General features: G+C 41.9%; 1 protein-coding gene across 2 annotated transcripts in view; it reads left to right on the top strand.

The window, feature by feature from the left end:
* Positions 1-17,174, top strand: part of LOC120941242 (b(0,+)-type amino acid transporter 1-like) — a 73,271-nt gene that overhangs the window by 34,754 nt on the left and 21,343 nt on the right. Inside the window, exon 1 of one of the 2 annotated variants that reach the window (XM_040354551.1) lies at positions 1,350-2,137. The exons of the other annotated variant lie outside the window; for it this stretch is intronic. Coding sequence (XP_040210485.1) covers positions 1,414-2,137 — 724 coding nt within the window. The 5' untranslated portion in view covers positions 1,350-1,413. Of the gene's footprint in view, positions 1-1,349; positions 2,138-17,174 lie in introns of those variants that run through there. 2 annotated transcript variants of the gene reach the window in all.

Here is a 17,174-nt window from a genome sequence, read left to right as displayed (position 1 = left end):
TATTCTGCACCACTTACTCCATATGCCATGCTGTACATGTCCTATTCCGTACCACCTTACTCTGTATGCATACCTCCCAACCTTTTGAGATGGGAATGAGGGACTCCTATTAAAAGTTTGTAGGCATAGGAAACACATTATATCGGCTTTTGAAATTTACAAATGCAGCAATTTAGAATTTGGATCAAAGGTTTAGCACTGGGAATCACTTTTTGAAAGATAAAAATAGCATTTTATATACAAATGTATAGATCAGACCAAAATGAGGGACACATGAGGAGGTAAGAGAGACAGAGGTACATTGATCCAAATCAGAGACATTCCCTTGAAATCAGGGACAGTTGGGAGCTATGGGTATGCTATGCTATGCTATGCTATATGTCCTCTTCCACACTCATTCCTTATGCCATCCGCTCATTCCAGTACATTTTTCACTCTGCACTGCTTCATTTCCCATGCCCTGCTTTTTGTACCCCTTTCCACACTGCCTCACTGTTGTACATGTACATTTCATACTGTTTTATTCTGTGTGTTTTTCTGTACAATTCTTTTAAACACATATTCTCCATCTCAACTTGGGGAATGAGCAAAATCAATATGATAGAGACTGATTGTGTCTATTTCTCAATATAAGGGACAGTTGACAACTTTGTAAATGTTCCATCCTGCCGAGTTCAAATTTTCAGTATGTCAAAAGGGAACAGGACTGAGGAAGCTTGAACAAAGGAGATGAGTTTTCTTTTCTAAAGAAAATCTTTAGTAAGGAAATATGGAAGATCCTTTTTTGAATATATACATTCACTAGCTGTCATGCTGATCCATTGGCATTGGTCATTGCCATGTCCCTGATTTAGAACAAATATATATATATATATATTAGGCATGCTGATATTCCTGATCTGCAAGTTTGGATCTGAGTGATGAAGCCAAGGATGGCTAGATCTTCAGTATTTTCCGAAACAGGTCAGCAATGGTAGCCTTGATATTTTACCTTAATGAACCCAAGGTTCTTGATCTATAATTGTTGCCCTAAAAAGTAAAATGGTCATAAAGTTATATGCAGAACTGCAGTTAATTAATTTTATTGTGAGAAATGCTAAGGAGAAGTGCAGGCAATTTATTTTATTGCTCCAGTATAAGTTCACTCATAAACAGCCATTCATCTATACAGTACATTCAAATGTAATTGGTTTGGAAAACCTTTGTTGCTGTTCTCTTAAAAGCAATTACTTGTGTGCCTATGTCTTCATGAAGAAATGTATGCCTGGGTTCATAAAAATGTAAGTGTTTAATGAGTGATACATTTTATGAAGCCTGTTTAATGAACAAGCAGACTTGCTCTTTTAAACCTGTGTGTAGCTAAACAGTCACTGATCTGCCACCTCTATCATTAATAGCAAGGCTAATAGCAAGATGCTGAAGTCAGAGCAACTATCACAAGATCGAGACACCAATGAAACAGATGGAAAAGTTTGTTTGAAAAGGCGCTTGGGCTTTTTTGATAGCGTGAGCTTTCTGGTGGGCAGCATTATAGGTGCTGGAATATTCGTCTCTCCTAAAGCTGTTCTGGAATATTCACAGCTCAATATTGGTGTGGCACTATGCATTTGGGCAGCTTGTGGTATAGTTTGTATATTGTGCACACTTTGTTATGCAGAGCTGGGTTCATCTTTGCCATTTTCTGGTGGCGAATATTACCATGTCAGGCGAGGATTAGGACCTTTACCAGCTTTTGTAACCATCTGGACATTAACATTGTTTATAAGACCATCATCCAATGCTGCCAGAGCCCTGACCTTTGCAGAGTACGTAAGTCGTCCATTTTATGGAGGATGTTCCCCTCCTGATCTTCTCAAGAAATCTTTAGCTATTGGAATTCTCTTGGTCTTGGGAGTCATAAATTCTAAGAGTATCAAGTTGGCCACGTGGGTTCAGAATATATTCACAATCCTCAAAATGATGGCCTTGGCACTTATTATAGCCTATGGCTTTGTTGAGTTTGCAACAAATCCAGAAGCTGTACAGCCCTTTCAAGATGCTTTTAATGGAGAAGTTCCAAATGCAGCACAAACTGCAGAGGCCTTTTATCAAGGACTGTATGCCTATGGGGGATGGAACTACCTAAACTACATGGCAGGTATGTAGTGTAACTGTAATTTATTTTATTAATATTTCTAAGTACAGGCATTCCCTGGGTTACAAACAATATGGAGTCTGTAGATTTGTTCTTAGGTTGAATGTATATCGGAACAAGTACATTTTTTAAGTGTAGCTCCAGCCCAAAAAAAAATGTTTATGTTTTGTGGATAGCATAGGGAAGGATAAACACCCCTGTAACATTTGTTTTGCTGTCTGTGCCCCTGTTCAGAAGATTTCACCTCACTTTCTGTCCCTATGACAATTGGAATTTGAAAATGTTGGATTGTTGTGGAAGCAAGGATTGGTGATAAAGCATCAGCGAAGACACCTTTTTCCCCCATGATAACTCTTACAGGAGTGAATTTTCCTTCCTAGGGGTAGATTTCCTCTCACTTCCTGTTGTCTCCTTCCGTTTGTAAGTAGGAGTCATTTGTAAGTCGGATGTTTGTAACCCAGGGAAACCACCTGTAATTAGTTTATAGACATGTGCACACTGAAATATTTTGTTTCGGAATTTCGTTTTCGTCCGAAAAATACATTTATTTAGTTACTCCCGAAATTTGTTTTTATTTATTTTGTTTCATTAAAAAATGCATTTGTCTGAAAATCTGAATTAATTAAGGTCGAATCTGTCATCGAAGGCTTATAGTGTCTGTCGAATGTTTTAAGAAGATTCGATGGAGCAGATAAACTGTATGTCGAATCGTACATTTCCGGTCGGATGTTCCGCCTACAAGCTTTAGAAGAATTCTAATGTTGTATGACTAGTGATAATTATATTTATAAATTATTACTACTAGCCAACCAACATTTAAATTCTTCTTTAGCCTATGGCCCAAGCATTTGACTGGAAATGTACGATTGTGGCGTCGTACAGTTAAGCTGCTTGTCAAATCTTCTTAGAACTTTCGACAGACACCATAAGCCTTCAATCACAGATTTGACGTTTGTATGTTTTTCGATGCTTCGTCGAATCTTCGTCGTTTATGTCGAATGGTCTACCCCAACACTGTCTCTATAATGTCAAATGTTTCCTCTCTATATAGAATAATCTTGGACTAATAGAGTTAAGGTTAGGCACATTCGACCGCAGATTCAATAGACACAGATTGCTATTGTCAGCGTCATGTCGAATTCCCTAACTATGTCGAACTGTTGCAACGACGAAAAATAAAATAAAGCATTTTTTATGTCAGATCATTTGGATTTCAGATTCTGCACGTTTGTTTTCGGTTGTTAAAACGATAACGAAAATACCCAAAATTCGGACGAAAATGTATTCGGACGAAAACGAATGCACATGTCTATATATAAAGATGGTAATGGTGGGATTGGGGCCTGCTGCATCCAACAAGTAATTTTGAGGTTTTTGGATCATTAGACACAACTTTTACTGCTTTCAGTTCTGCTGAAAAAATGTTTCAGGGATCTTGGTGCTCTCAGCCCAAACACAGGATGCGTGAGCTAAGAGAAAGTTAATTTAAAGATTGATTTAGTGTTAGGGTAAGGGTTAGGGTTTTGCAAGTGTTTAACTTGTGTGTCTTTAGAGTATAGAATTGTTGTTTGTGTCCCAGTGCTGACATTTTTGTGCCAAAATCATAAGTTAATGCTTATTCATCATTTGTACCAAACTCCAGGGTCATACACACATACAGTAGATATGAGCATTCTTTAACTGATATTTCTAACTCCCCTAATTGACATCCAAGTTGTATTCCTCCCATATACTAGCTGATCATCAGCAAATTTAATTTAGAAATAAAGGAGGAATAACAGAAAATTACTGTAATGCCTTCAGATATTGTTAAGCTATTATTTGTATATGTAGAAACATGCTTTTCCCAGACCATAGTTGTGGATTACCTATTAGACATGGTATGCTTTTTATAGTAGATCTAAACACTAAATGGATGACATCTAGTTTGCTGAAGCCTTAACAAATCAAAACAACTGGCATTTAAAAAAAAATAAAACCCATTTTTTCACCCTGTTTTAGCCACTGTATAGGATGGGTACTCTTTTCTTTGCCCTAACCTTCTCAAGAACCTCAGTCCATCTGAGACACCATGTTGAGTGTACGAACATACAATATCACATTCACTGGAAGTAATACTTAGTAATACTTAGTACCCAATAGTAGTGCTATATAAAAGAAAACATCCACCAAACCAGGTAGTAAAGGCAAACTTAATATATTGACACCCAAATATGTTGGTAACTAGGCAAACAAAAAAGATCTAATAATGATAATAACAGAATTTAGCATACAATGTGATAATCAGTTGAGAATTTAGGCCATTTAACCACTAGCCGACCAGCCACCGTTGTTATACGGCATTGGCCCTCCTGTGCAAATCTCCGTAGCTGTACGTCGGCTTGTACAGGCGTAAACAAGGCGGATTCCCATTCTAAAAGGAGACATGACAGAGATCTACTGTTCCCAGTGATTGGGAACAGTGGTCTCTGTCATGTCTCTGCCAGCCCATACCCCTACAGTTAGAACACACCCAGGGAACACAGTTAACCCCTTCCCTGCCAGTGTCATTTTTACATTGATCAGTGCATTTTTATAGCACTGATCAATGTAATAATGTCACTGGTCCCCAAAAAGTGTCATTTGGGGTCAGATCAAACGCAGCCACTGTGCCATCAAACACGGCCACTGTACCATCAAACGCAGCCAGTGTGCCCATACAATAGTTAAATCCACAGGTATCAATCATAAAAGAAAGTGTGATTCACACTGCATACAACTTACAGTAAAGGGTCTACTTTTAATGCCTTCATCCCTGAACACTTATTTTTCTCCTACAGTTTAATCACTGATGCTGTGTATCATAATGTCACAATATACGTCACACTGACATATCCTTGCTATTTTGTCTCACTTTTCTATGGTCCCATATAACAAGACCTTCAGTCACACTGATTTGTAATTTGCAGCTGGGAAGATCAGTTGACTCATCCAATTCGAGAGTAGCATATCTTTCAGTTCTATGTGAAAAAAGCAAACTCTGTACGGACCAGCATATGTGATACATTTTTTGCATGTCATTATATACAGTATAGATATTGCTATATAATATCAACTTAAACCCCACTTTTCCTTGTTTATATTATCTGCCAATAACTTAGTATACAGTCTTTATTACATAGTTATATTTAATGTTATTTCACTCTGTTTATGACATCCTCATGTCAGAGCATCCAGTAACGGTGCTATGGGAATGATAATGTTATCGCAGTTTGTGCATCCTGTTTAAAATTATGGGACCACTCATGTGTTGCTAGGGACAATCATAGTAATGAGCCTCCAAGGTTACATTCGGTATGGCTTACTTATTTAGGTCCGCTCGGGCCGTATGTTCCATGGAGCTGCTTACATCACTTCTGGTTTATCACTGGCACAGGGAAACCAGAAGTGACGGCGTAACTCAGAGGGAAAGCACCGCCCATGTCCTAGGGCGGTGCCAATCTCGATCAAAGCACCCAGCCGTAGTGATACTATGGGCGCCGGGCGGAAGTATTCCGGCACAATCTATTGGACCACAAGGCAGGTCAAAAGCCTGCAAATTAAACGTCTTGTTTGCAATCTCCTGATTTTTTTTTTTGTGACTGCCTGGGGGGGCGGCGCCTGTGCACCCCCTATGGACGAGCCGCCACTGGTGCCAGTGAACCCGGGGGAAGGTGTGATTTTATTGGCAACTTTGCCCAATATTTTAATTCTGTGTAGTCTGCCTTTTGTAACTGTTATACAGTTTTTGATATTTCATTAATAAAGAATATAGGAAGAAACTGAATTCGCCTGATTCCTTTTTTCCTGCTAGAACTTCTTTGGGTCTTTACCCAATCCCTGTTTTTAGCTGAAACTTGTGTTCGGGAGTTAACAGCCAAACTAATTAATAAACATTTAGAACAGACACACACACACAAACCAGATTTTAATCAAAACTTCAACATTAGAATCTATTTATTTCCCTAGACAAAAAGGACACATTCTGTTTTGCTGTCTACGTGTTCACTGTCTTTATACTAGGCCCCACCAGTCATTTTCACTCAAAAGAAATCAACATTACAGTGTATTATATTCCCAGAAAAATATTGCAAAAATATGTTTGCACCCAAATGGCCAGTATTTAATCGCTAGGCTCTATTTATAGCAGGACTCCCACTATCTATTGCAAAATCTGGTAATCAACATTAGAGTGCAATTTATTTAATGTGGATGGAGGAATCTGTACTTCCAGCTACTTTATTCATACAGTGGCTGCACCCACAACTGCCGGAATACCCAAACAGTGACTGCAGCTGACTGCCCCACCAGCTACTCAAAATTTGGCTAATATTGTTGGTGTCATGTTCATCATGATCATATTTGGTCAATATTATCAGCTGATTTATACAAACAGCAGCTGGGGATCTGAATCTCATTTAGAAGCGATAGTACAGTGGAGTGACATTGTTGGGTTGCCATGCAATGGGGAAAGAATGTCTGGTGGCGCATCTTCCTTATTGACATTGGATTCTCGCTGGATGACATGACTAACAATGGGGAGCATTGTTTACATTTATTTTTTTATTAAAAAAGTTTTTGTCACATGATGTGTTTTTTTTTTACTTTTAACTTTTTATGGGAATGGGTAAGGGGTACTAATCTACCACTGTATTGCTCTGGGGGATGGTTGATATCTGGTGTTCCCTTTATTATAAAGGGGTCTTCCTAATTCCCCCCAAATTCTTAGAGCCCTCAAATCCTCTTGGCAACTGGATGTGGAGAAGAGGCCCTTGTCCCCTCAACATGGGGACAAGGTACCCTACAAAAATGGGAGTACCACCTTCCCCTTTTAAACTGAACTTTGACCTTCAAACCTCCTGTGAACTGAACTCTAATCCCTGTCTGTCCCTTAATTCCTGTTTTTTTGTACTCTCTGTTGCTGGTCTCCATCTCCAGCCTGTTATGGTTCTGCCTGGATGACTCCTGCCTTGATCTTTTTTTCTTATGACTTGTATTGCCTGAATTCTGGCTGCTGTGACTTATCTATCTACAGGTTTCACTTTTGCCAGATGCTTTATCACTTTGTTTCAGTTATCTGTCAGTTCATTACCTGTTGCCAGGGCCATGATCACCTGGCCTCAGCCTTGCATGTGGGTGTCCCTGGTGAAACCTTCTCTCAGTCAAGAGACTCTTGGGAGTACCCATGCCTTCCCCTGACTGCTCTTTTTATCTCACTGCAGATCTATAGACAAACCTGACAATAGCTCTTTTCTGAAAACAACACATTCTTTAGGTTAGGGGTTCAGAGTGCGCATGCGTGGGACTTCCGGACAGATGCTCTAGCTGGGAGCTCCGACCGACTCTGGCCTTCTACGGCCCCCACGCCAGCTAAATTCAGCGGGACACCCCAAGATGGTCCCCCTCGTTCCTCAGAACAGTCAGTGCACCTAAGAAAGAGGTTAGCTGGCAACTCGACTTCGGCCGATCCACTCCCACAGCTCCCAAGATGACAGCCGTGGCTTCTCCATGCGGAGGTACGGAGGACCAGGACTCCATTGCGGACCCACCACTGACACACCAGCAAGCAACACCTGTGAGTAACTCCTCTACTCACAGAGCCTCCCCACCCTCCACTATGTCGCTTCTCAGCAGGACAATGGAAGACATCCTACATACTCCCATGCTGAATTCTCCCCTCAGCCATGCAGACTCACAGCAGGCCTACCCCATGCCTCAAACACACTCACTGATATGGCCCAGCTTTTGAACAGATTCTCAGAAATGCTAGCTGCAGGACTGGCCCAAAATGCCACCCAGATCACAACATCTATTAAAGCAGACCTGCAGAGCCTTGGGGCCTGCATGGATGTCATTGAAATGGCAGTAAATAACACAGCCACACGCACCAACCAAAACACAACTTGCTATCAAAAGCTGCAAGGCCAACTTGAAATCGCACTTGCCAAACTAGACGATTTAGAGAACAAAAGCAGGCGATACAATTTTTCTTATCAGAGGTATCCCTGAATTGGTCACAGACATTCTGGGCACTGTTAAACTTTTCATAAAGGACATTATCCTGTATATCCCAAGTCATAGACTTGAGCTGGACAGAGTCCACAGAGCACTGCAACCCGCGCGCCAAGACGGGCTCCCGTGGGATGTAGTGGTAAAGCCCCACTACTATTGGGGGAAAGAGGACATCATGAGAAGATCCTGCAACCTTGACAACCTCCCAATACAAGGAAATATAATTCAAATGTTTGTGGATATTTCCCCAACCACAATCCAGAAGCAGAGATCCCTCAAACCTGAGAATATTGGCACAGAAATCCATAAAGTATTTATGGTTCTTCCCTTTTCCCTTTCAGTTCCAGTTAGGGATTTATGCACACTGGACGTTCCCTAGATGCTTTTCTCCTGCAGCAGAAAAACACTGGATGCTGGTAAACATGTGCACCACGATTAGCCTTGTTTAGCAGTGTCAAGTGCTTGGGTGTTAATTAATTTCATTGGCCAGACTGACCATTGAAATTAATTAACGCTCAAGCGCTAAATACGCCTAGCTCTAACTCGCATTTACACACTTTTTCTGTAGCGTCAAGTGTTTTTCTGAGTAGCAGTGTGCATGAAGCCTAATCCTCTATTTGATTTTGTTGCAACAGTTGCTCTACATGGTTACTCTACATTCAGGGGCGCAACAATAGGGGTTTCAGGGGTTGCAATTTTGGCCAGGGCCCATGCTTCAGACCCTGCGTCTCCCCTGTCAGATTTGTCTACTCCTGAATAGAAGAGGCAGCGCGGCGGAGCGGCATATAGAAAAACCGATCCCCTTAATTTTCCTCCTGGCTCCTGCAGCTCCTAAATGCCTGCAGGAGGGAGAGGATGAGAAGTGGTCTTTCAGCGGCTGCAGGAGCCATAAGGATAATGGACAGGACCAGTTCTTCTATAAGCCGCTGCACCATTCCACTGCTCCTATCCATTCTGTTTCTCCGATCCACTAATGTTGATAAGAAGTCATTGGTCCGCCTCTCTGCTCCACCCCCCACCCCCGACTCTGACTCCTGCTCCTCCAGGCTGCTCTTGTCAGATAAGTCATGCCACATGGCCCCCTCCTGTCATACTGCCCCCCTCCCATCAAACGGCCCCCTCCTTTCATACTGCTCTCCTTCCTGCCACATGTCCCCCCTCCTGTCGTTGGCCCCTTCATGGTTTCTTGCACTGGGGCCCTAAAAAATCTAGTTATGCCTCTGTCTTCAATGTTAATATAGAGGTATCCACTTGGAGGGGAACCTACAAATCTGTTAAAAGCTGTGCAAACACAAAAGAACAGACCATTAATAATATGAAAATCCAATAAATGTTGCTGCCAGCGAACACTGACTGAAAATATGATAGTTTTGCTAACCCTGTTAGAAGATAAACAGCAGGTAAGTCATAATCTAAAATAAGCTGTTAGTTCTGTAACTAGTACCATGCAAAGATATTAAATACAAAAGATTTTTTTTTCTTTCTATTAGTGTTTTCCATTAATAATAATGAAACTATCATGCAGGAAATCATGTAAAGGTTCATGGTGTTCATTAAAAAAAGCAGGCAGCCCAATTAAAATGATCAATCTTTGCATGGGCTTGTACTTTTAATTAAATGAAAAGCAACCATTCAAGGTAATTTGTTTTTCTGTTCAGAAGATCACAATCACTGATTGTCTCACTATGCTTTATGACTAATCTTTTTTTTTACCTGCCTGACCTATGACTCAACAAATAGGTCAGACAGAAATGTTCTCAAGTAGGACAGCTTGGATGCAAATTCCCAAAGCACTGGGGGCCAGATTCACAGAAGAAATACGCCAGAGTATCTACTGATACTCCGGCGTATTTTCAAATTTGCCGCGTCGTATCTTAATTTGTGATTCACAAACAAGATACAACGGCTTTTGGCTAAGATCCAACAGGCTTACGGCTTTGTATGCCTTCGGATCTTAGGCTGCAATACTTTGGCCGCCGCTGGGTGGAGTTTGCGTCGTTTTCCAGTGTCGGGTATGCAAATTAGCTTTTACGGCGATCCACAAAGCTACTCGCGTGCGTTACGTCGTTTTTTCCCGTCGCAAAGTTAAGCCATCTTTTTCATGGCTTAACTTTACACCAGCCATGTTAAAGTATGGCCGTCGTTCCCGCGTCAAATTTTACATATTTTTTTTTCGGAGTAAGTACCTTACGCACATCGCCATTCACAAACACATTGGGGCGCCGTAATTTCGCGCAAATTTACGAGAAATTTACTAACGGAGCATGCGCAGAATGTTCGGCGCGGGAGCGCGCCTAATTTAAATGGTACACACCCCATTTGAATTAGGCGGGCTTGCGCCGGACGTCTTTACGTTATTCCGCCGCAAGTTTATACTCAAGTGCTTTGTGAATCAAGCACTTACGAGAAAAACTTGCGGCGGTGTAACGTAAAGACGATACGTTACGCCGCCGCATTTGTACCTGAATCTGGCCCTATGTTTCTACGTAGAGCTTACTTACTGTTTATGCTGTTTGTGTTTGAAGGACATGTATCACCAGAAGTTTAAAACCCTTGATAAACCTCTTAGGGCAGTGGTTCTCAACCCTAGGGGGTCAAAAGATGTTTTGCCAGGGGTCACCGAAACCTTGGCTGTTACTGAAGAATGCACTGCTCTCCCAGCATTTTAGTGGCCGCCCAGCAGGAGCTTGGAGCTTGTGGCCACCCACTCAGCCTCTTCGCAGCCGCCCGTTCAGTTCACGCCATGATTGGAGGGCAGAGACCAAAGGTCAGCTGACTGGTGAGGAACGTAAACTAGGAGGGGATGGAGGATACCCTTTCTCCTGATTTCAGCATAGGTAACACTGCTACGAGACACCACAAAGTCAGAGACACAGTGAGTAACACTACCTGTGATTATAGTTGCATTAAAAGTCCCCACTCCAGTCCTCAGATCAGCAGATGACTTTGATCAAGAGCACCTAAGTTGGCTGATCAGAACTCCCACCAGCATTACCACTCATCCCCCCCCCCCCAGGAGTAAGAGAAGGGATAAAAATAGAGAATATATGGAAGGGAGAGGAAAAGAGGGGGAGGAACAAAGAAACATTGAGAGAAAGAACAAGAAAGAGGGATGGGGGAAAAAAACAAGAAATTAGGATAGAGAGAGATAAAAGGGAAAGAAAGGAGAATAAAGAGAAACAGTGGTACATCCCAAAATGTACCATAAGGGGTAGTAATAATGTACGAGTGGAAGGGACTCAGGGAGCGCTAAATGTCCGTGGGTTAGGGGCGCAAATTACTTGTCTTGCCTTGGGTGCTGACAACCCACTCTACAAAAATAATTTTACTGTTAGGGGTCCCCACAACTTGGGAAATTTTATTAGGGGTTATGGCACTAGAAGGGTTGAGAACCACTGCCTTAGGGGAACCAGTGCCATATCACACTTGGTTCCACCCAAATTGGTGCAGTGATTGATAAGCAGCGTGGTCGGAGAGCTAACCCCCTTCAGTCGCCATCATTGTGTGACCTCGCTCGATGAAGTAGACAAATATATAATTAGATCTTTTCTGACTGACAGCATAGGAGGGTACACACAGAGCTTGTACCACCCCTGCCAAGCCTCCTAAATTGTTCAGATTTGGTTTTCAAACCATTAAAGCATTTTCTGTAGATGATTGATGGCAGAGGAGAGCAGAAGAGACAGGGCTGCACGGTAAAACACAACTATTTGCTGTAGCTGCTTGTAAAGTAATAGCTGGAGTTCAGTTTGTTAGTGTATTTAAATATGCCAGTCCATCTAGCACTACCCTCCACACAGACTGACAATACTGTTGTCCATATCTACCCCCAATGCTCTATTATCCAGAGTGGAGCCACTCTAGTACAGGAGTTGTGTTACTGGACAAATCACCAGGTGGGAAAAGCCCCAAAAATAAAAATAAAAAAAATGAATGCAGTCACCACAACTAATGATTGGCAAGTTACAATATATATAATGGTTTTGGTCTTGGGTTTAATACCACTTCCAGTCAGTGGTGGAGCTACAACCAGTACAAACAGAACAATGTATTTTTTTCTAAACCACTGCACAGATCTGAAAGGGACCACATGTAATATATAGTGAATCCCCTGGAGGCTTTAAAAATTAGTTTTCCCTTCTTACTACTTTAATAACTCTAGTGTGTTTTGATGAAAATAATTGCAAATTAAACCTAGCATGTGCATGGTGAAAAATTGTACAAGTAAGTGTTACTAAACCCAGGACCCTGCAGTCACTATATCTGGTCTCCCAGAGTACACCGAACATGGAAATGCAATTATTTTAGTAAATACAAACTGCTTAATACCTTTTCTCATCAGCAGTTAGAGCAGTCTCGTGACTTCCATCAGTGTCTGTTTAAAGCTTATAGGAGTTTTCATTCTACTCTGATTGGACCCCTGACCCTCTTTCTGGACAGTGCCGATTGACCCTGTGCTGATCACATTCACTCTTCCAAGAAAAAAAATCTCTAGCAATACACACCAAACTGAGCATATGCAGCTTGTCCTCAAGGCTCTGTTCTATCAGGAGAGAGATGATAGAAGACAGGATCAAACAGCCATTTTTACACAATGCAGAGGATTACCCCCTTATGTTGCAGAGTGAGCATAACAAACATGCTTTACTGCGCATATACAAACTGATTTTACTGTTGTGGGTTTAGTAACACTTTAAAGGGTTGTCCAAAAATAGTTCAGATACCTGCATCAGTAATTTTAGCTGTGTATTGGTGTACCCATTTGGTGAGTGACACCTATGGTCAAATTTCCTGCACAATCCCTTTATCTCTTCAGCATTACATCAGTAGATCTTTGCATTTCCTTGCAATGCTTAATTGCGCTAAAGCCCACTATTGTTTGACGTTAAAGAGCCACTCCAGGCTATGGAGGGATCTCAACATTCTTGGGATCCACTCAGATGCCTGAGTGGCAGCTGGTTCAGCATCCCAGTGTGCTACTGAGAGCCCGAGCCAGCTGCCTCTGCCCCCCTGGTGCTCCAGGGAGTGCCAGAGGGGCAACAATCTCTGCTAAAAAACACCTGAAAATGCTCATAACATCTTTCCTTCTGTTAGTAGTCAGCTTTCTGTAACTAAAAACAAAACCCTTTAGCTTGAAAACATCCAAAAATGTGTGTATAAAAAAAACAAAAACAATTTCCTAAAAATGCTCACACTTGAAGTGGAGGTTCCCCCTAAAAAAAAATTCTAACAATACATTCGGAAGGCTGGTTACACTGCGGGTAGGCTGTTTTTTTTCGTACATACCTTGATATCGCCGTTTCATCCCTCGACTTCCGGGTATGATTCTTGTGGGGCTGGGCGTTCCTAGTTGATTGACGTTCCTCCGACCGGCGCATACTGCGCGTCACGACTTTCCGACAGAAGCCGAACGTCATTGCGCAGGCGCCGTATAGAGTCGGCTCTATACGGCGCCTGCGCAGCGACGTTCGGCTTTCATACCCAGAAGCCGAGGGATGAAACGGCGATATCGAGGTATGTACGAAAAAAACCCGCAGTGTAACCAGTCTTCCGAATGTATTGTTAGAATTTTTTTTAGGGGGAACCTCCACTTTAAGCATGAATAGTCACCAAGGCTGTTTAACCACTTCCATACCAGGTACTTACGCAGCTTCCCGCCCAAGCCAATTTTCAGCTTTCAGCACTGTCGTACTTTGAATGGCAATTGCGCGGTCATGCTACACTGTACCCAAACAAAATTGGCGTCCTTTTTTCCCCACAAATAGAGCTTTCTTTTGGTGGTATTTGATCACCTCTGCGATTTTTTTTTTTTTTGCGCAACAACTAAAAAAAGGCTGAAAATTTGGAAAAAAAAATACGTTTTTATTTTTTTCTGTTAATTTTTTTGTAAATAAGTTTTCTCTTTCAATTACGGGCACTGATATGGCGGCACTAATGGGCACCGATGAGATGGCACTGATGGACATCGATGAGGTAGTACTGACGGGCACAGATGAGGTGGCACTGATTGGCGGCGCTGGTATGCGACACTGATGGGCACACATAGGCGGCACTGATGGGCACACATAGGCGGCACTGATGGGCACACATAGGCGGCACTGATGGGCACACATAGGCGGCACTGATGGGCACACATAGGCGGCACTGATGGGCACTCATGGGCGGCACTGGGCACTCATAGGCGGCACAGATGGGCACTCATGGGCGGCACTGATGGATACTTATGGGTGGCACAGATGGGCACTGCTAGGTGGGCACTGGGCATGGATGGGCACTGTGGGGTGGCGCTGATGGACACTGGGGTGGCGCTGATGGACACTGGGGTGGCGCTGATGGACACTGGGGTGGCGCTGATGGACACTGGGGTGGCAGCACTGATTGTTGCCAGTCAGTGCCCATTTGTGGGCACTGACTGGCATCTTTTTTCTTTATGTTTTTTTTTAAAAAAAAATTTTAGACTTTTTTTTTTTTTTTTAGCTTTTTTTTTTTTTTTGCCCACCCTGGTGCTCCAGGGTGGGCATCCCTGGTGGTCCAGTGTGGCGATCCGAGGGGGGGCTGCGCTGATAAACAATCAGCGCTAACCCCCCCTGTCAGGAGAGCCGCCGATCGGCTATCCTCTACTCGCGTCTGTCAGACGCGAGTGAGGAAGAGCCATCGGCGGCTCTTCCTGTTTACATCGTGATCAGCCGTGGTTGGACACGGCTGATCACGTGGTAAAGAGTCTCCGCCGGAGGCTCTTTACCGAGATCGGAGATGCAGGGTGTCAGACTGACACCCCGCATCACCGATCGCCGCGATGCGCGCCCCCACGGGCGCGCGCGGCATGAAATCCTGCAGGACGTTCTAGAACGTCCTGTCAGGATTTCATAACCACTTCCCGGACGTAAATCGGCCATAGGCCGGGCGGGAAGTGGTTAAGGACATTAGATTGTGAGGTCCACTGGGTAAATGGCTTGTATAAATAGTACAAAAGTTATTTCACACACACACATATATATATACATATAAATCATGTATAATTTATATATACGGTGTATATATATATATATATATATATATATATATATATATATATATATATATATATATATATATATTACAGGATTTATATAGTATCAACAGTTTCCACAGCACTTTAAAAAGTAAAGGGGGACAGTACAGTTACAATACAATTTAATACAGGAGGGTACCGTTGGCTCTGCTCATGTGAGCTTGAAATCTAATGCCGCGTACACACCATCACTTTATGTGATGAAAAAAAACGACACTTTCTGTGAAGTAAAAAATTACGTTTTTGAAACTTCAATTTTCAAAGACGAAGTTGCCTACACACCATCGTTTTCTCACAATGATCTTGCAAAGTGAGGTTACGTTCCACCACGTTTTACCATTGAAGCTCGCTTCATAAGTAGCTTCTGGGCATGCGTGGATGAAAAAACGTCTTAGAAAACGACGTTTTTTGCTACACACGGTCAATTTCTGTGAAGTAAAAAGTGCACTTTTGAAAAACGACACATAAAATTGAAGCATGCTTCAATTTTTTTTGGTCGTTTTTTACAAGACATAAAACAACGTTTTCCCCCACACACAGTCAATTAAAGTGACGTTTTTAAAAACGTCAGTTTTTTTCATCACATAAAGTGATGGTGTGTACGCGGCATAAAAGTCAAGGTCAAGTGAAGCACAAGGTGATACCTGGCAATTTAATAAAGACTGCGCTATAAAAAGGTCAATATGTGTAAAAAATTATTATGAAACCTTCAAATTTAAATAAAGTGACAATGCGGCCCAGAATCAATAAAATAAAATTAAATGAGTAGTTACTTTAAAACATGTGCAAAAAATACCCCAAGATATACCGTGTTTCCCCGAAAATAAGCCTGGGTCTTATATTAATTTTGGCAACAAAAGATACAGTAGGGCTTATTTTCAGGCTAGGTCTTACCATGTAATGTGCTCTCTTCTGTCCCCCTCTCTCTCCCTGCCTGTCATGAATCCCCAGTGTGAACTTAGTTAAAATGCTTGTAAAATCCCATAATCCACTCTATTACAGTAGTATATAATGTACAATGTGTATGTTTCTGTAATATAATTGTTCCAAATACCTTCATTATAGCGCCACTCTGCGCTTCTGTGACCTGCCAGGGCTCTCGCCCCCATATTTATATTAGAGAAACACACACATTGTACATTATATACTACTGTAATAGAGTGGATTATAGGATTTTACAAGCATTTTAAACTAGGGCTTATTTTCAGGGTAGGGCTTATATTGCAGCACTCCTGGAAAATGACGCTAGGTCTTATTTTAGGAGTAGGTCTTATTTTCGGGGAAACACAGTATATACTGTATCTGTTGCAATAACATATCAAAAGTCACTTCACAGTATCTGTTTTTTTTTTTTGGAGGTGAGACATTTTTATTTTATTTATTTTTTTAAAAACGTTTCGATTTACTTGTACATTTGTACCTTAAGGTGATTGCACTTATTAAACTTTGTATTTTAAACTGTATTTATGATTGAAGGTACATTCAGCATTATTTTCACTTTTTGCACATACTGAGCTTTTTTCAGCATGGACTTAAATTGGCATTTATTTTCACATACATGGTGATATAGTACCTGCTGCTGATCCAAACTAATTAGATCCCATATCTGTGCGCAGATTTATTATACATTCAAAAAGGGATACCTATTAGGCAGGGGAGACCCATCCATAAAGGGACCACGGGCGCAGCCCCCCTATCCATTGTGCCCCCCCCCTATCATGCGTCTGGCTCCTTGCAGGTATGTATGAATTACAATGGCGGGGGTGTTTTTTTTAAGTACCTTAACAGAGCCAAAGGCCCCAATAGGCTTCAAAATAGGGTGGGCTCGGGACGCAGAGAATATGAACAGAGTCCACCCAGGTGTGTTACAACAGTGAATGATTATTCGGTATTGTAACACTGAACCTAACGCATACCTGTAGATGTATCCATGGGAATGCTCCCCATTATCTATGCGAA

Source organism: Rana temporaria, chromosome 5 (genome assembly GCF_905171775.1).
Source record: "Rana temporaria chromosome 5, aRanTem1.1, whole genome shotgun sequence".
NCBI classification, from domain to species: Eukaryota; Metazoa; Chordata; class Amphibia; order Anura; family Ranidae; genus Rana; species Rana temporaria.
The sequence above is the reverse complement of the archived record's forward strand: the minus strand, read 5'-3'. Positions and strand labels throughout refer to the sequence as shown.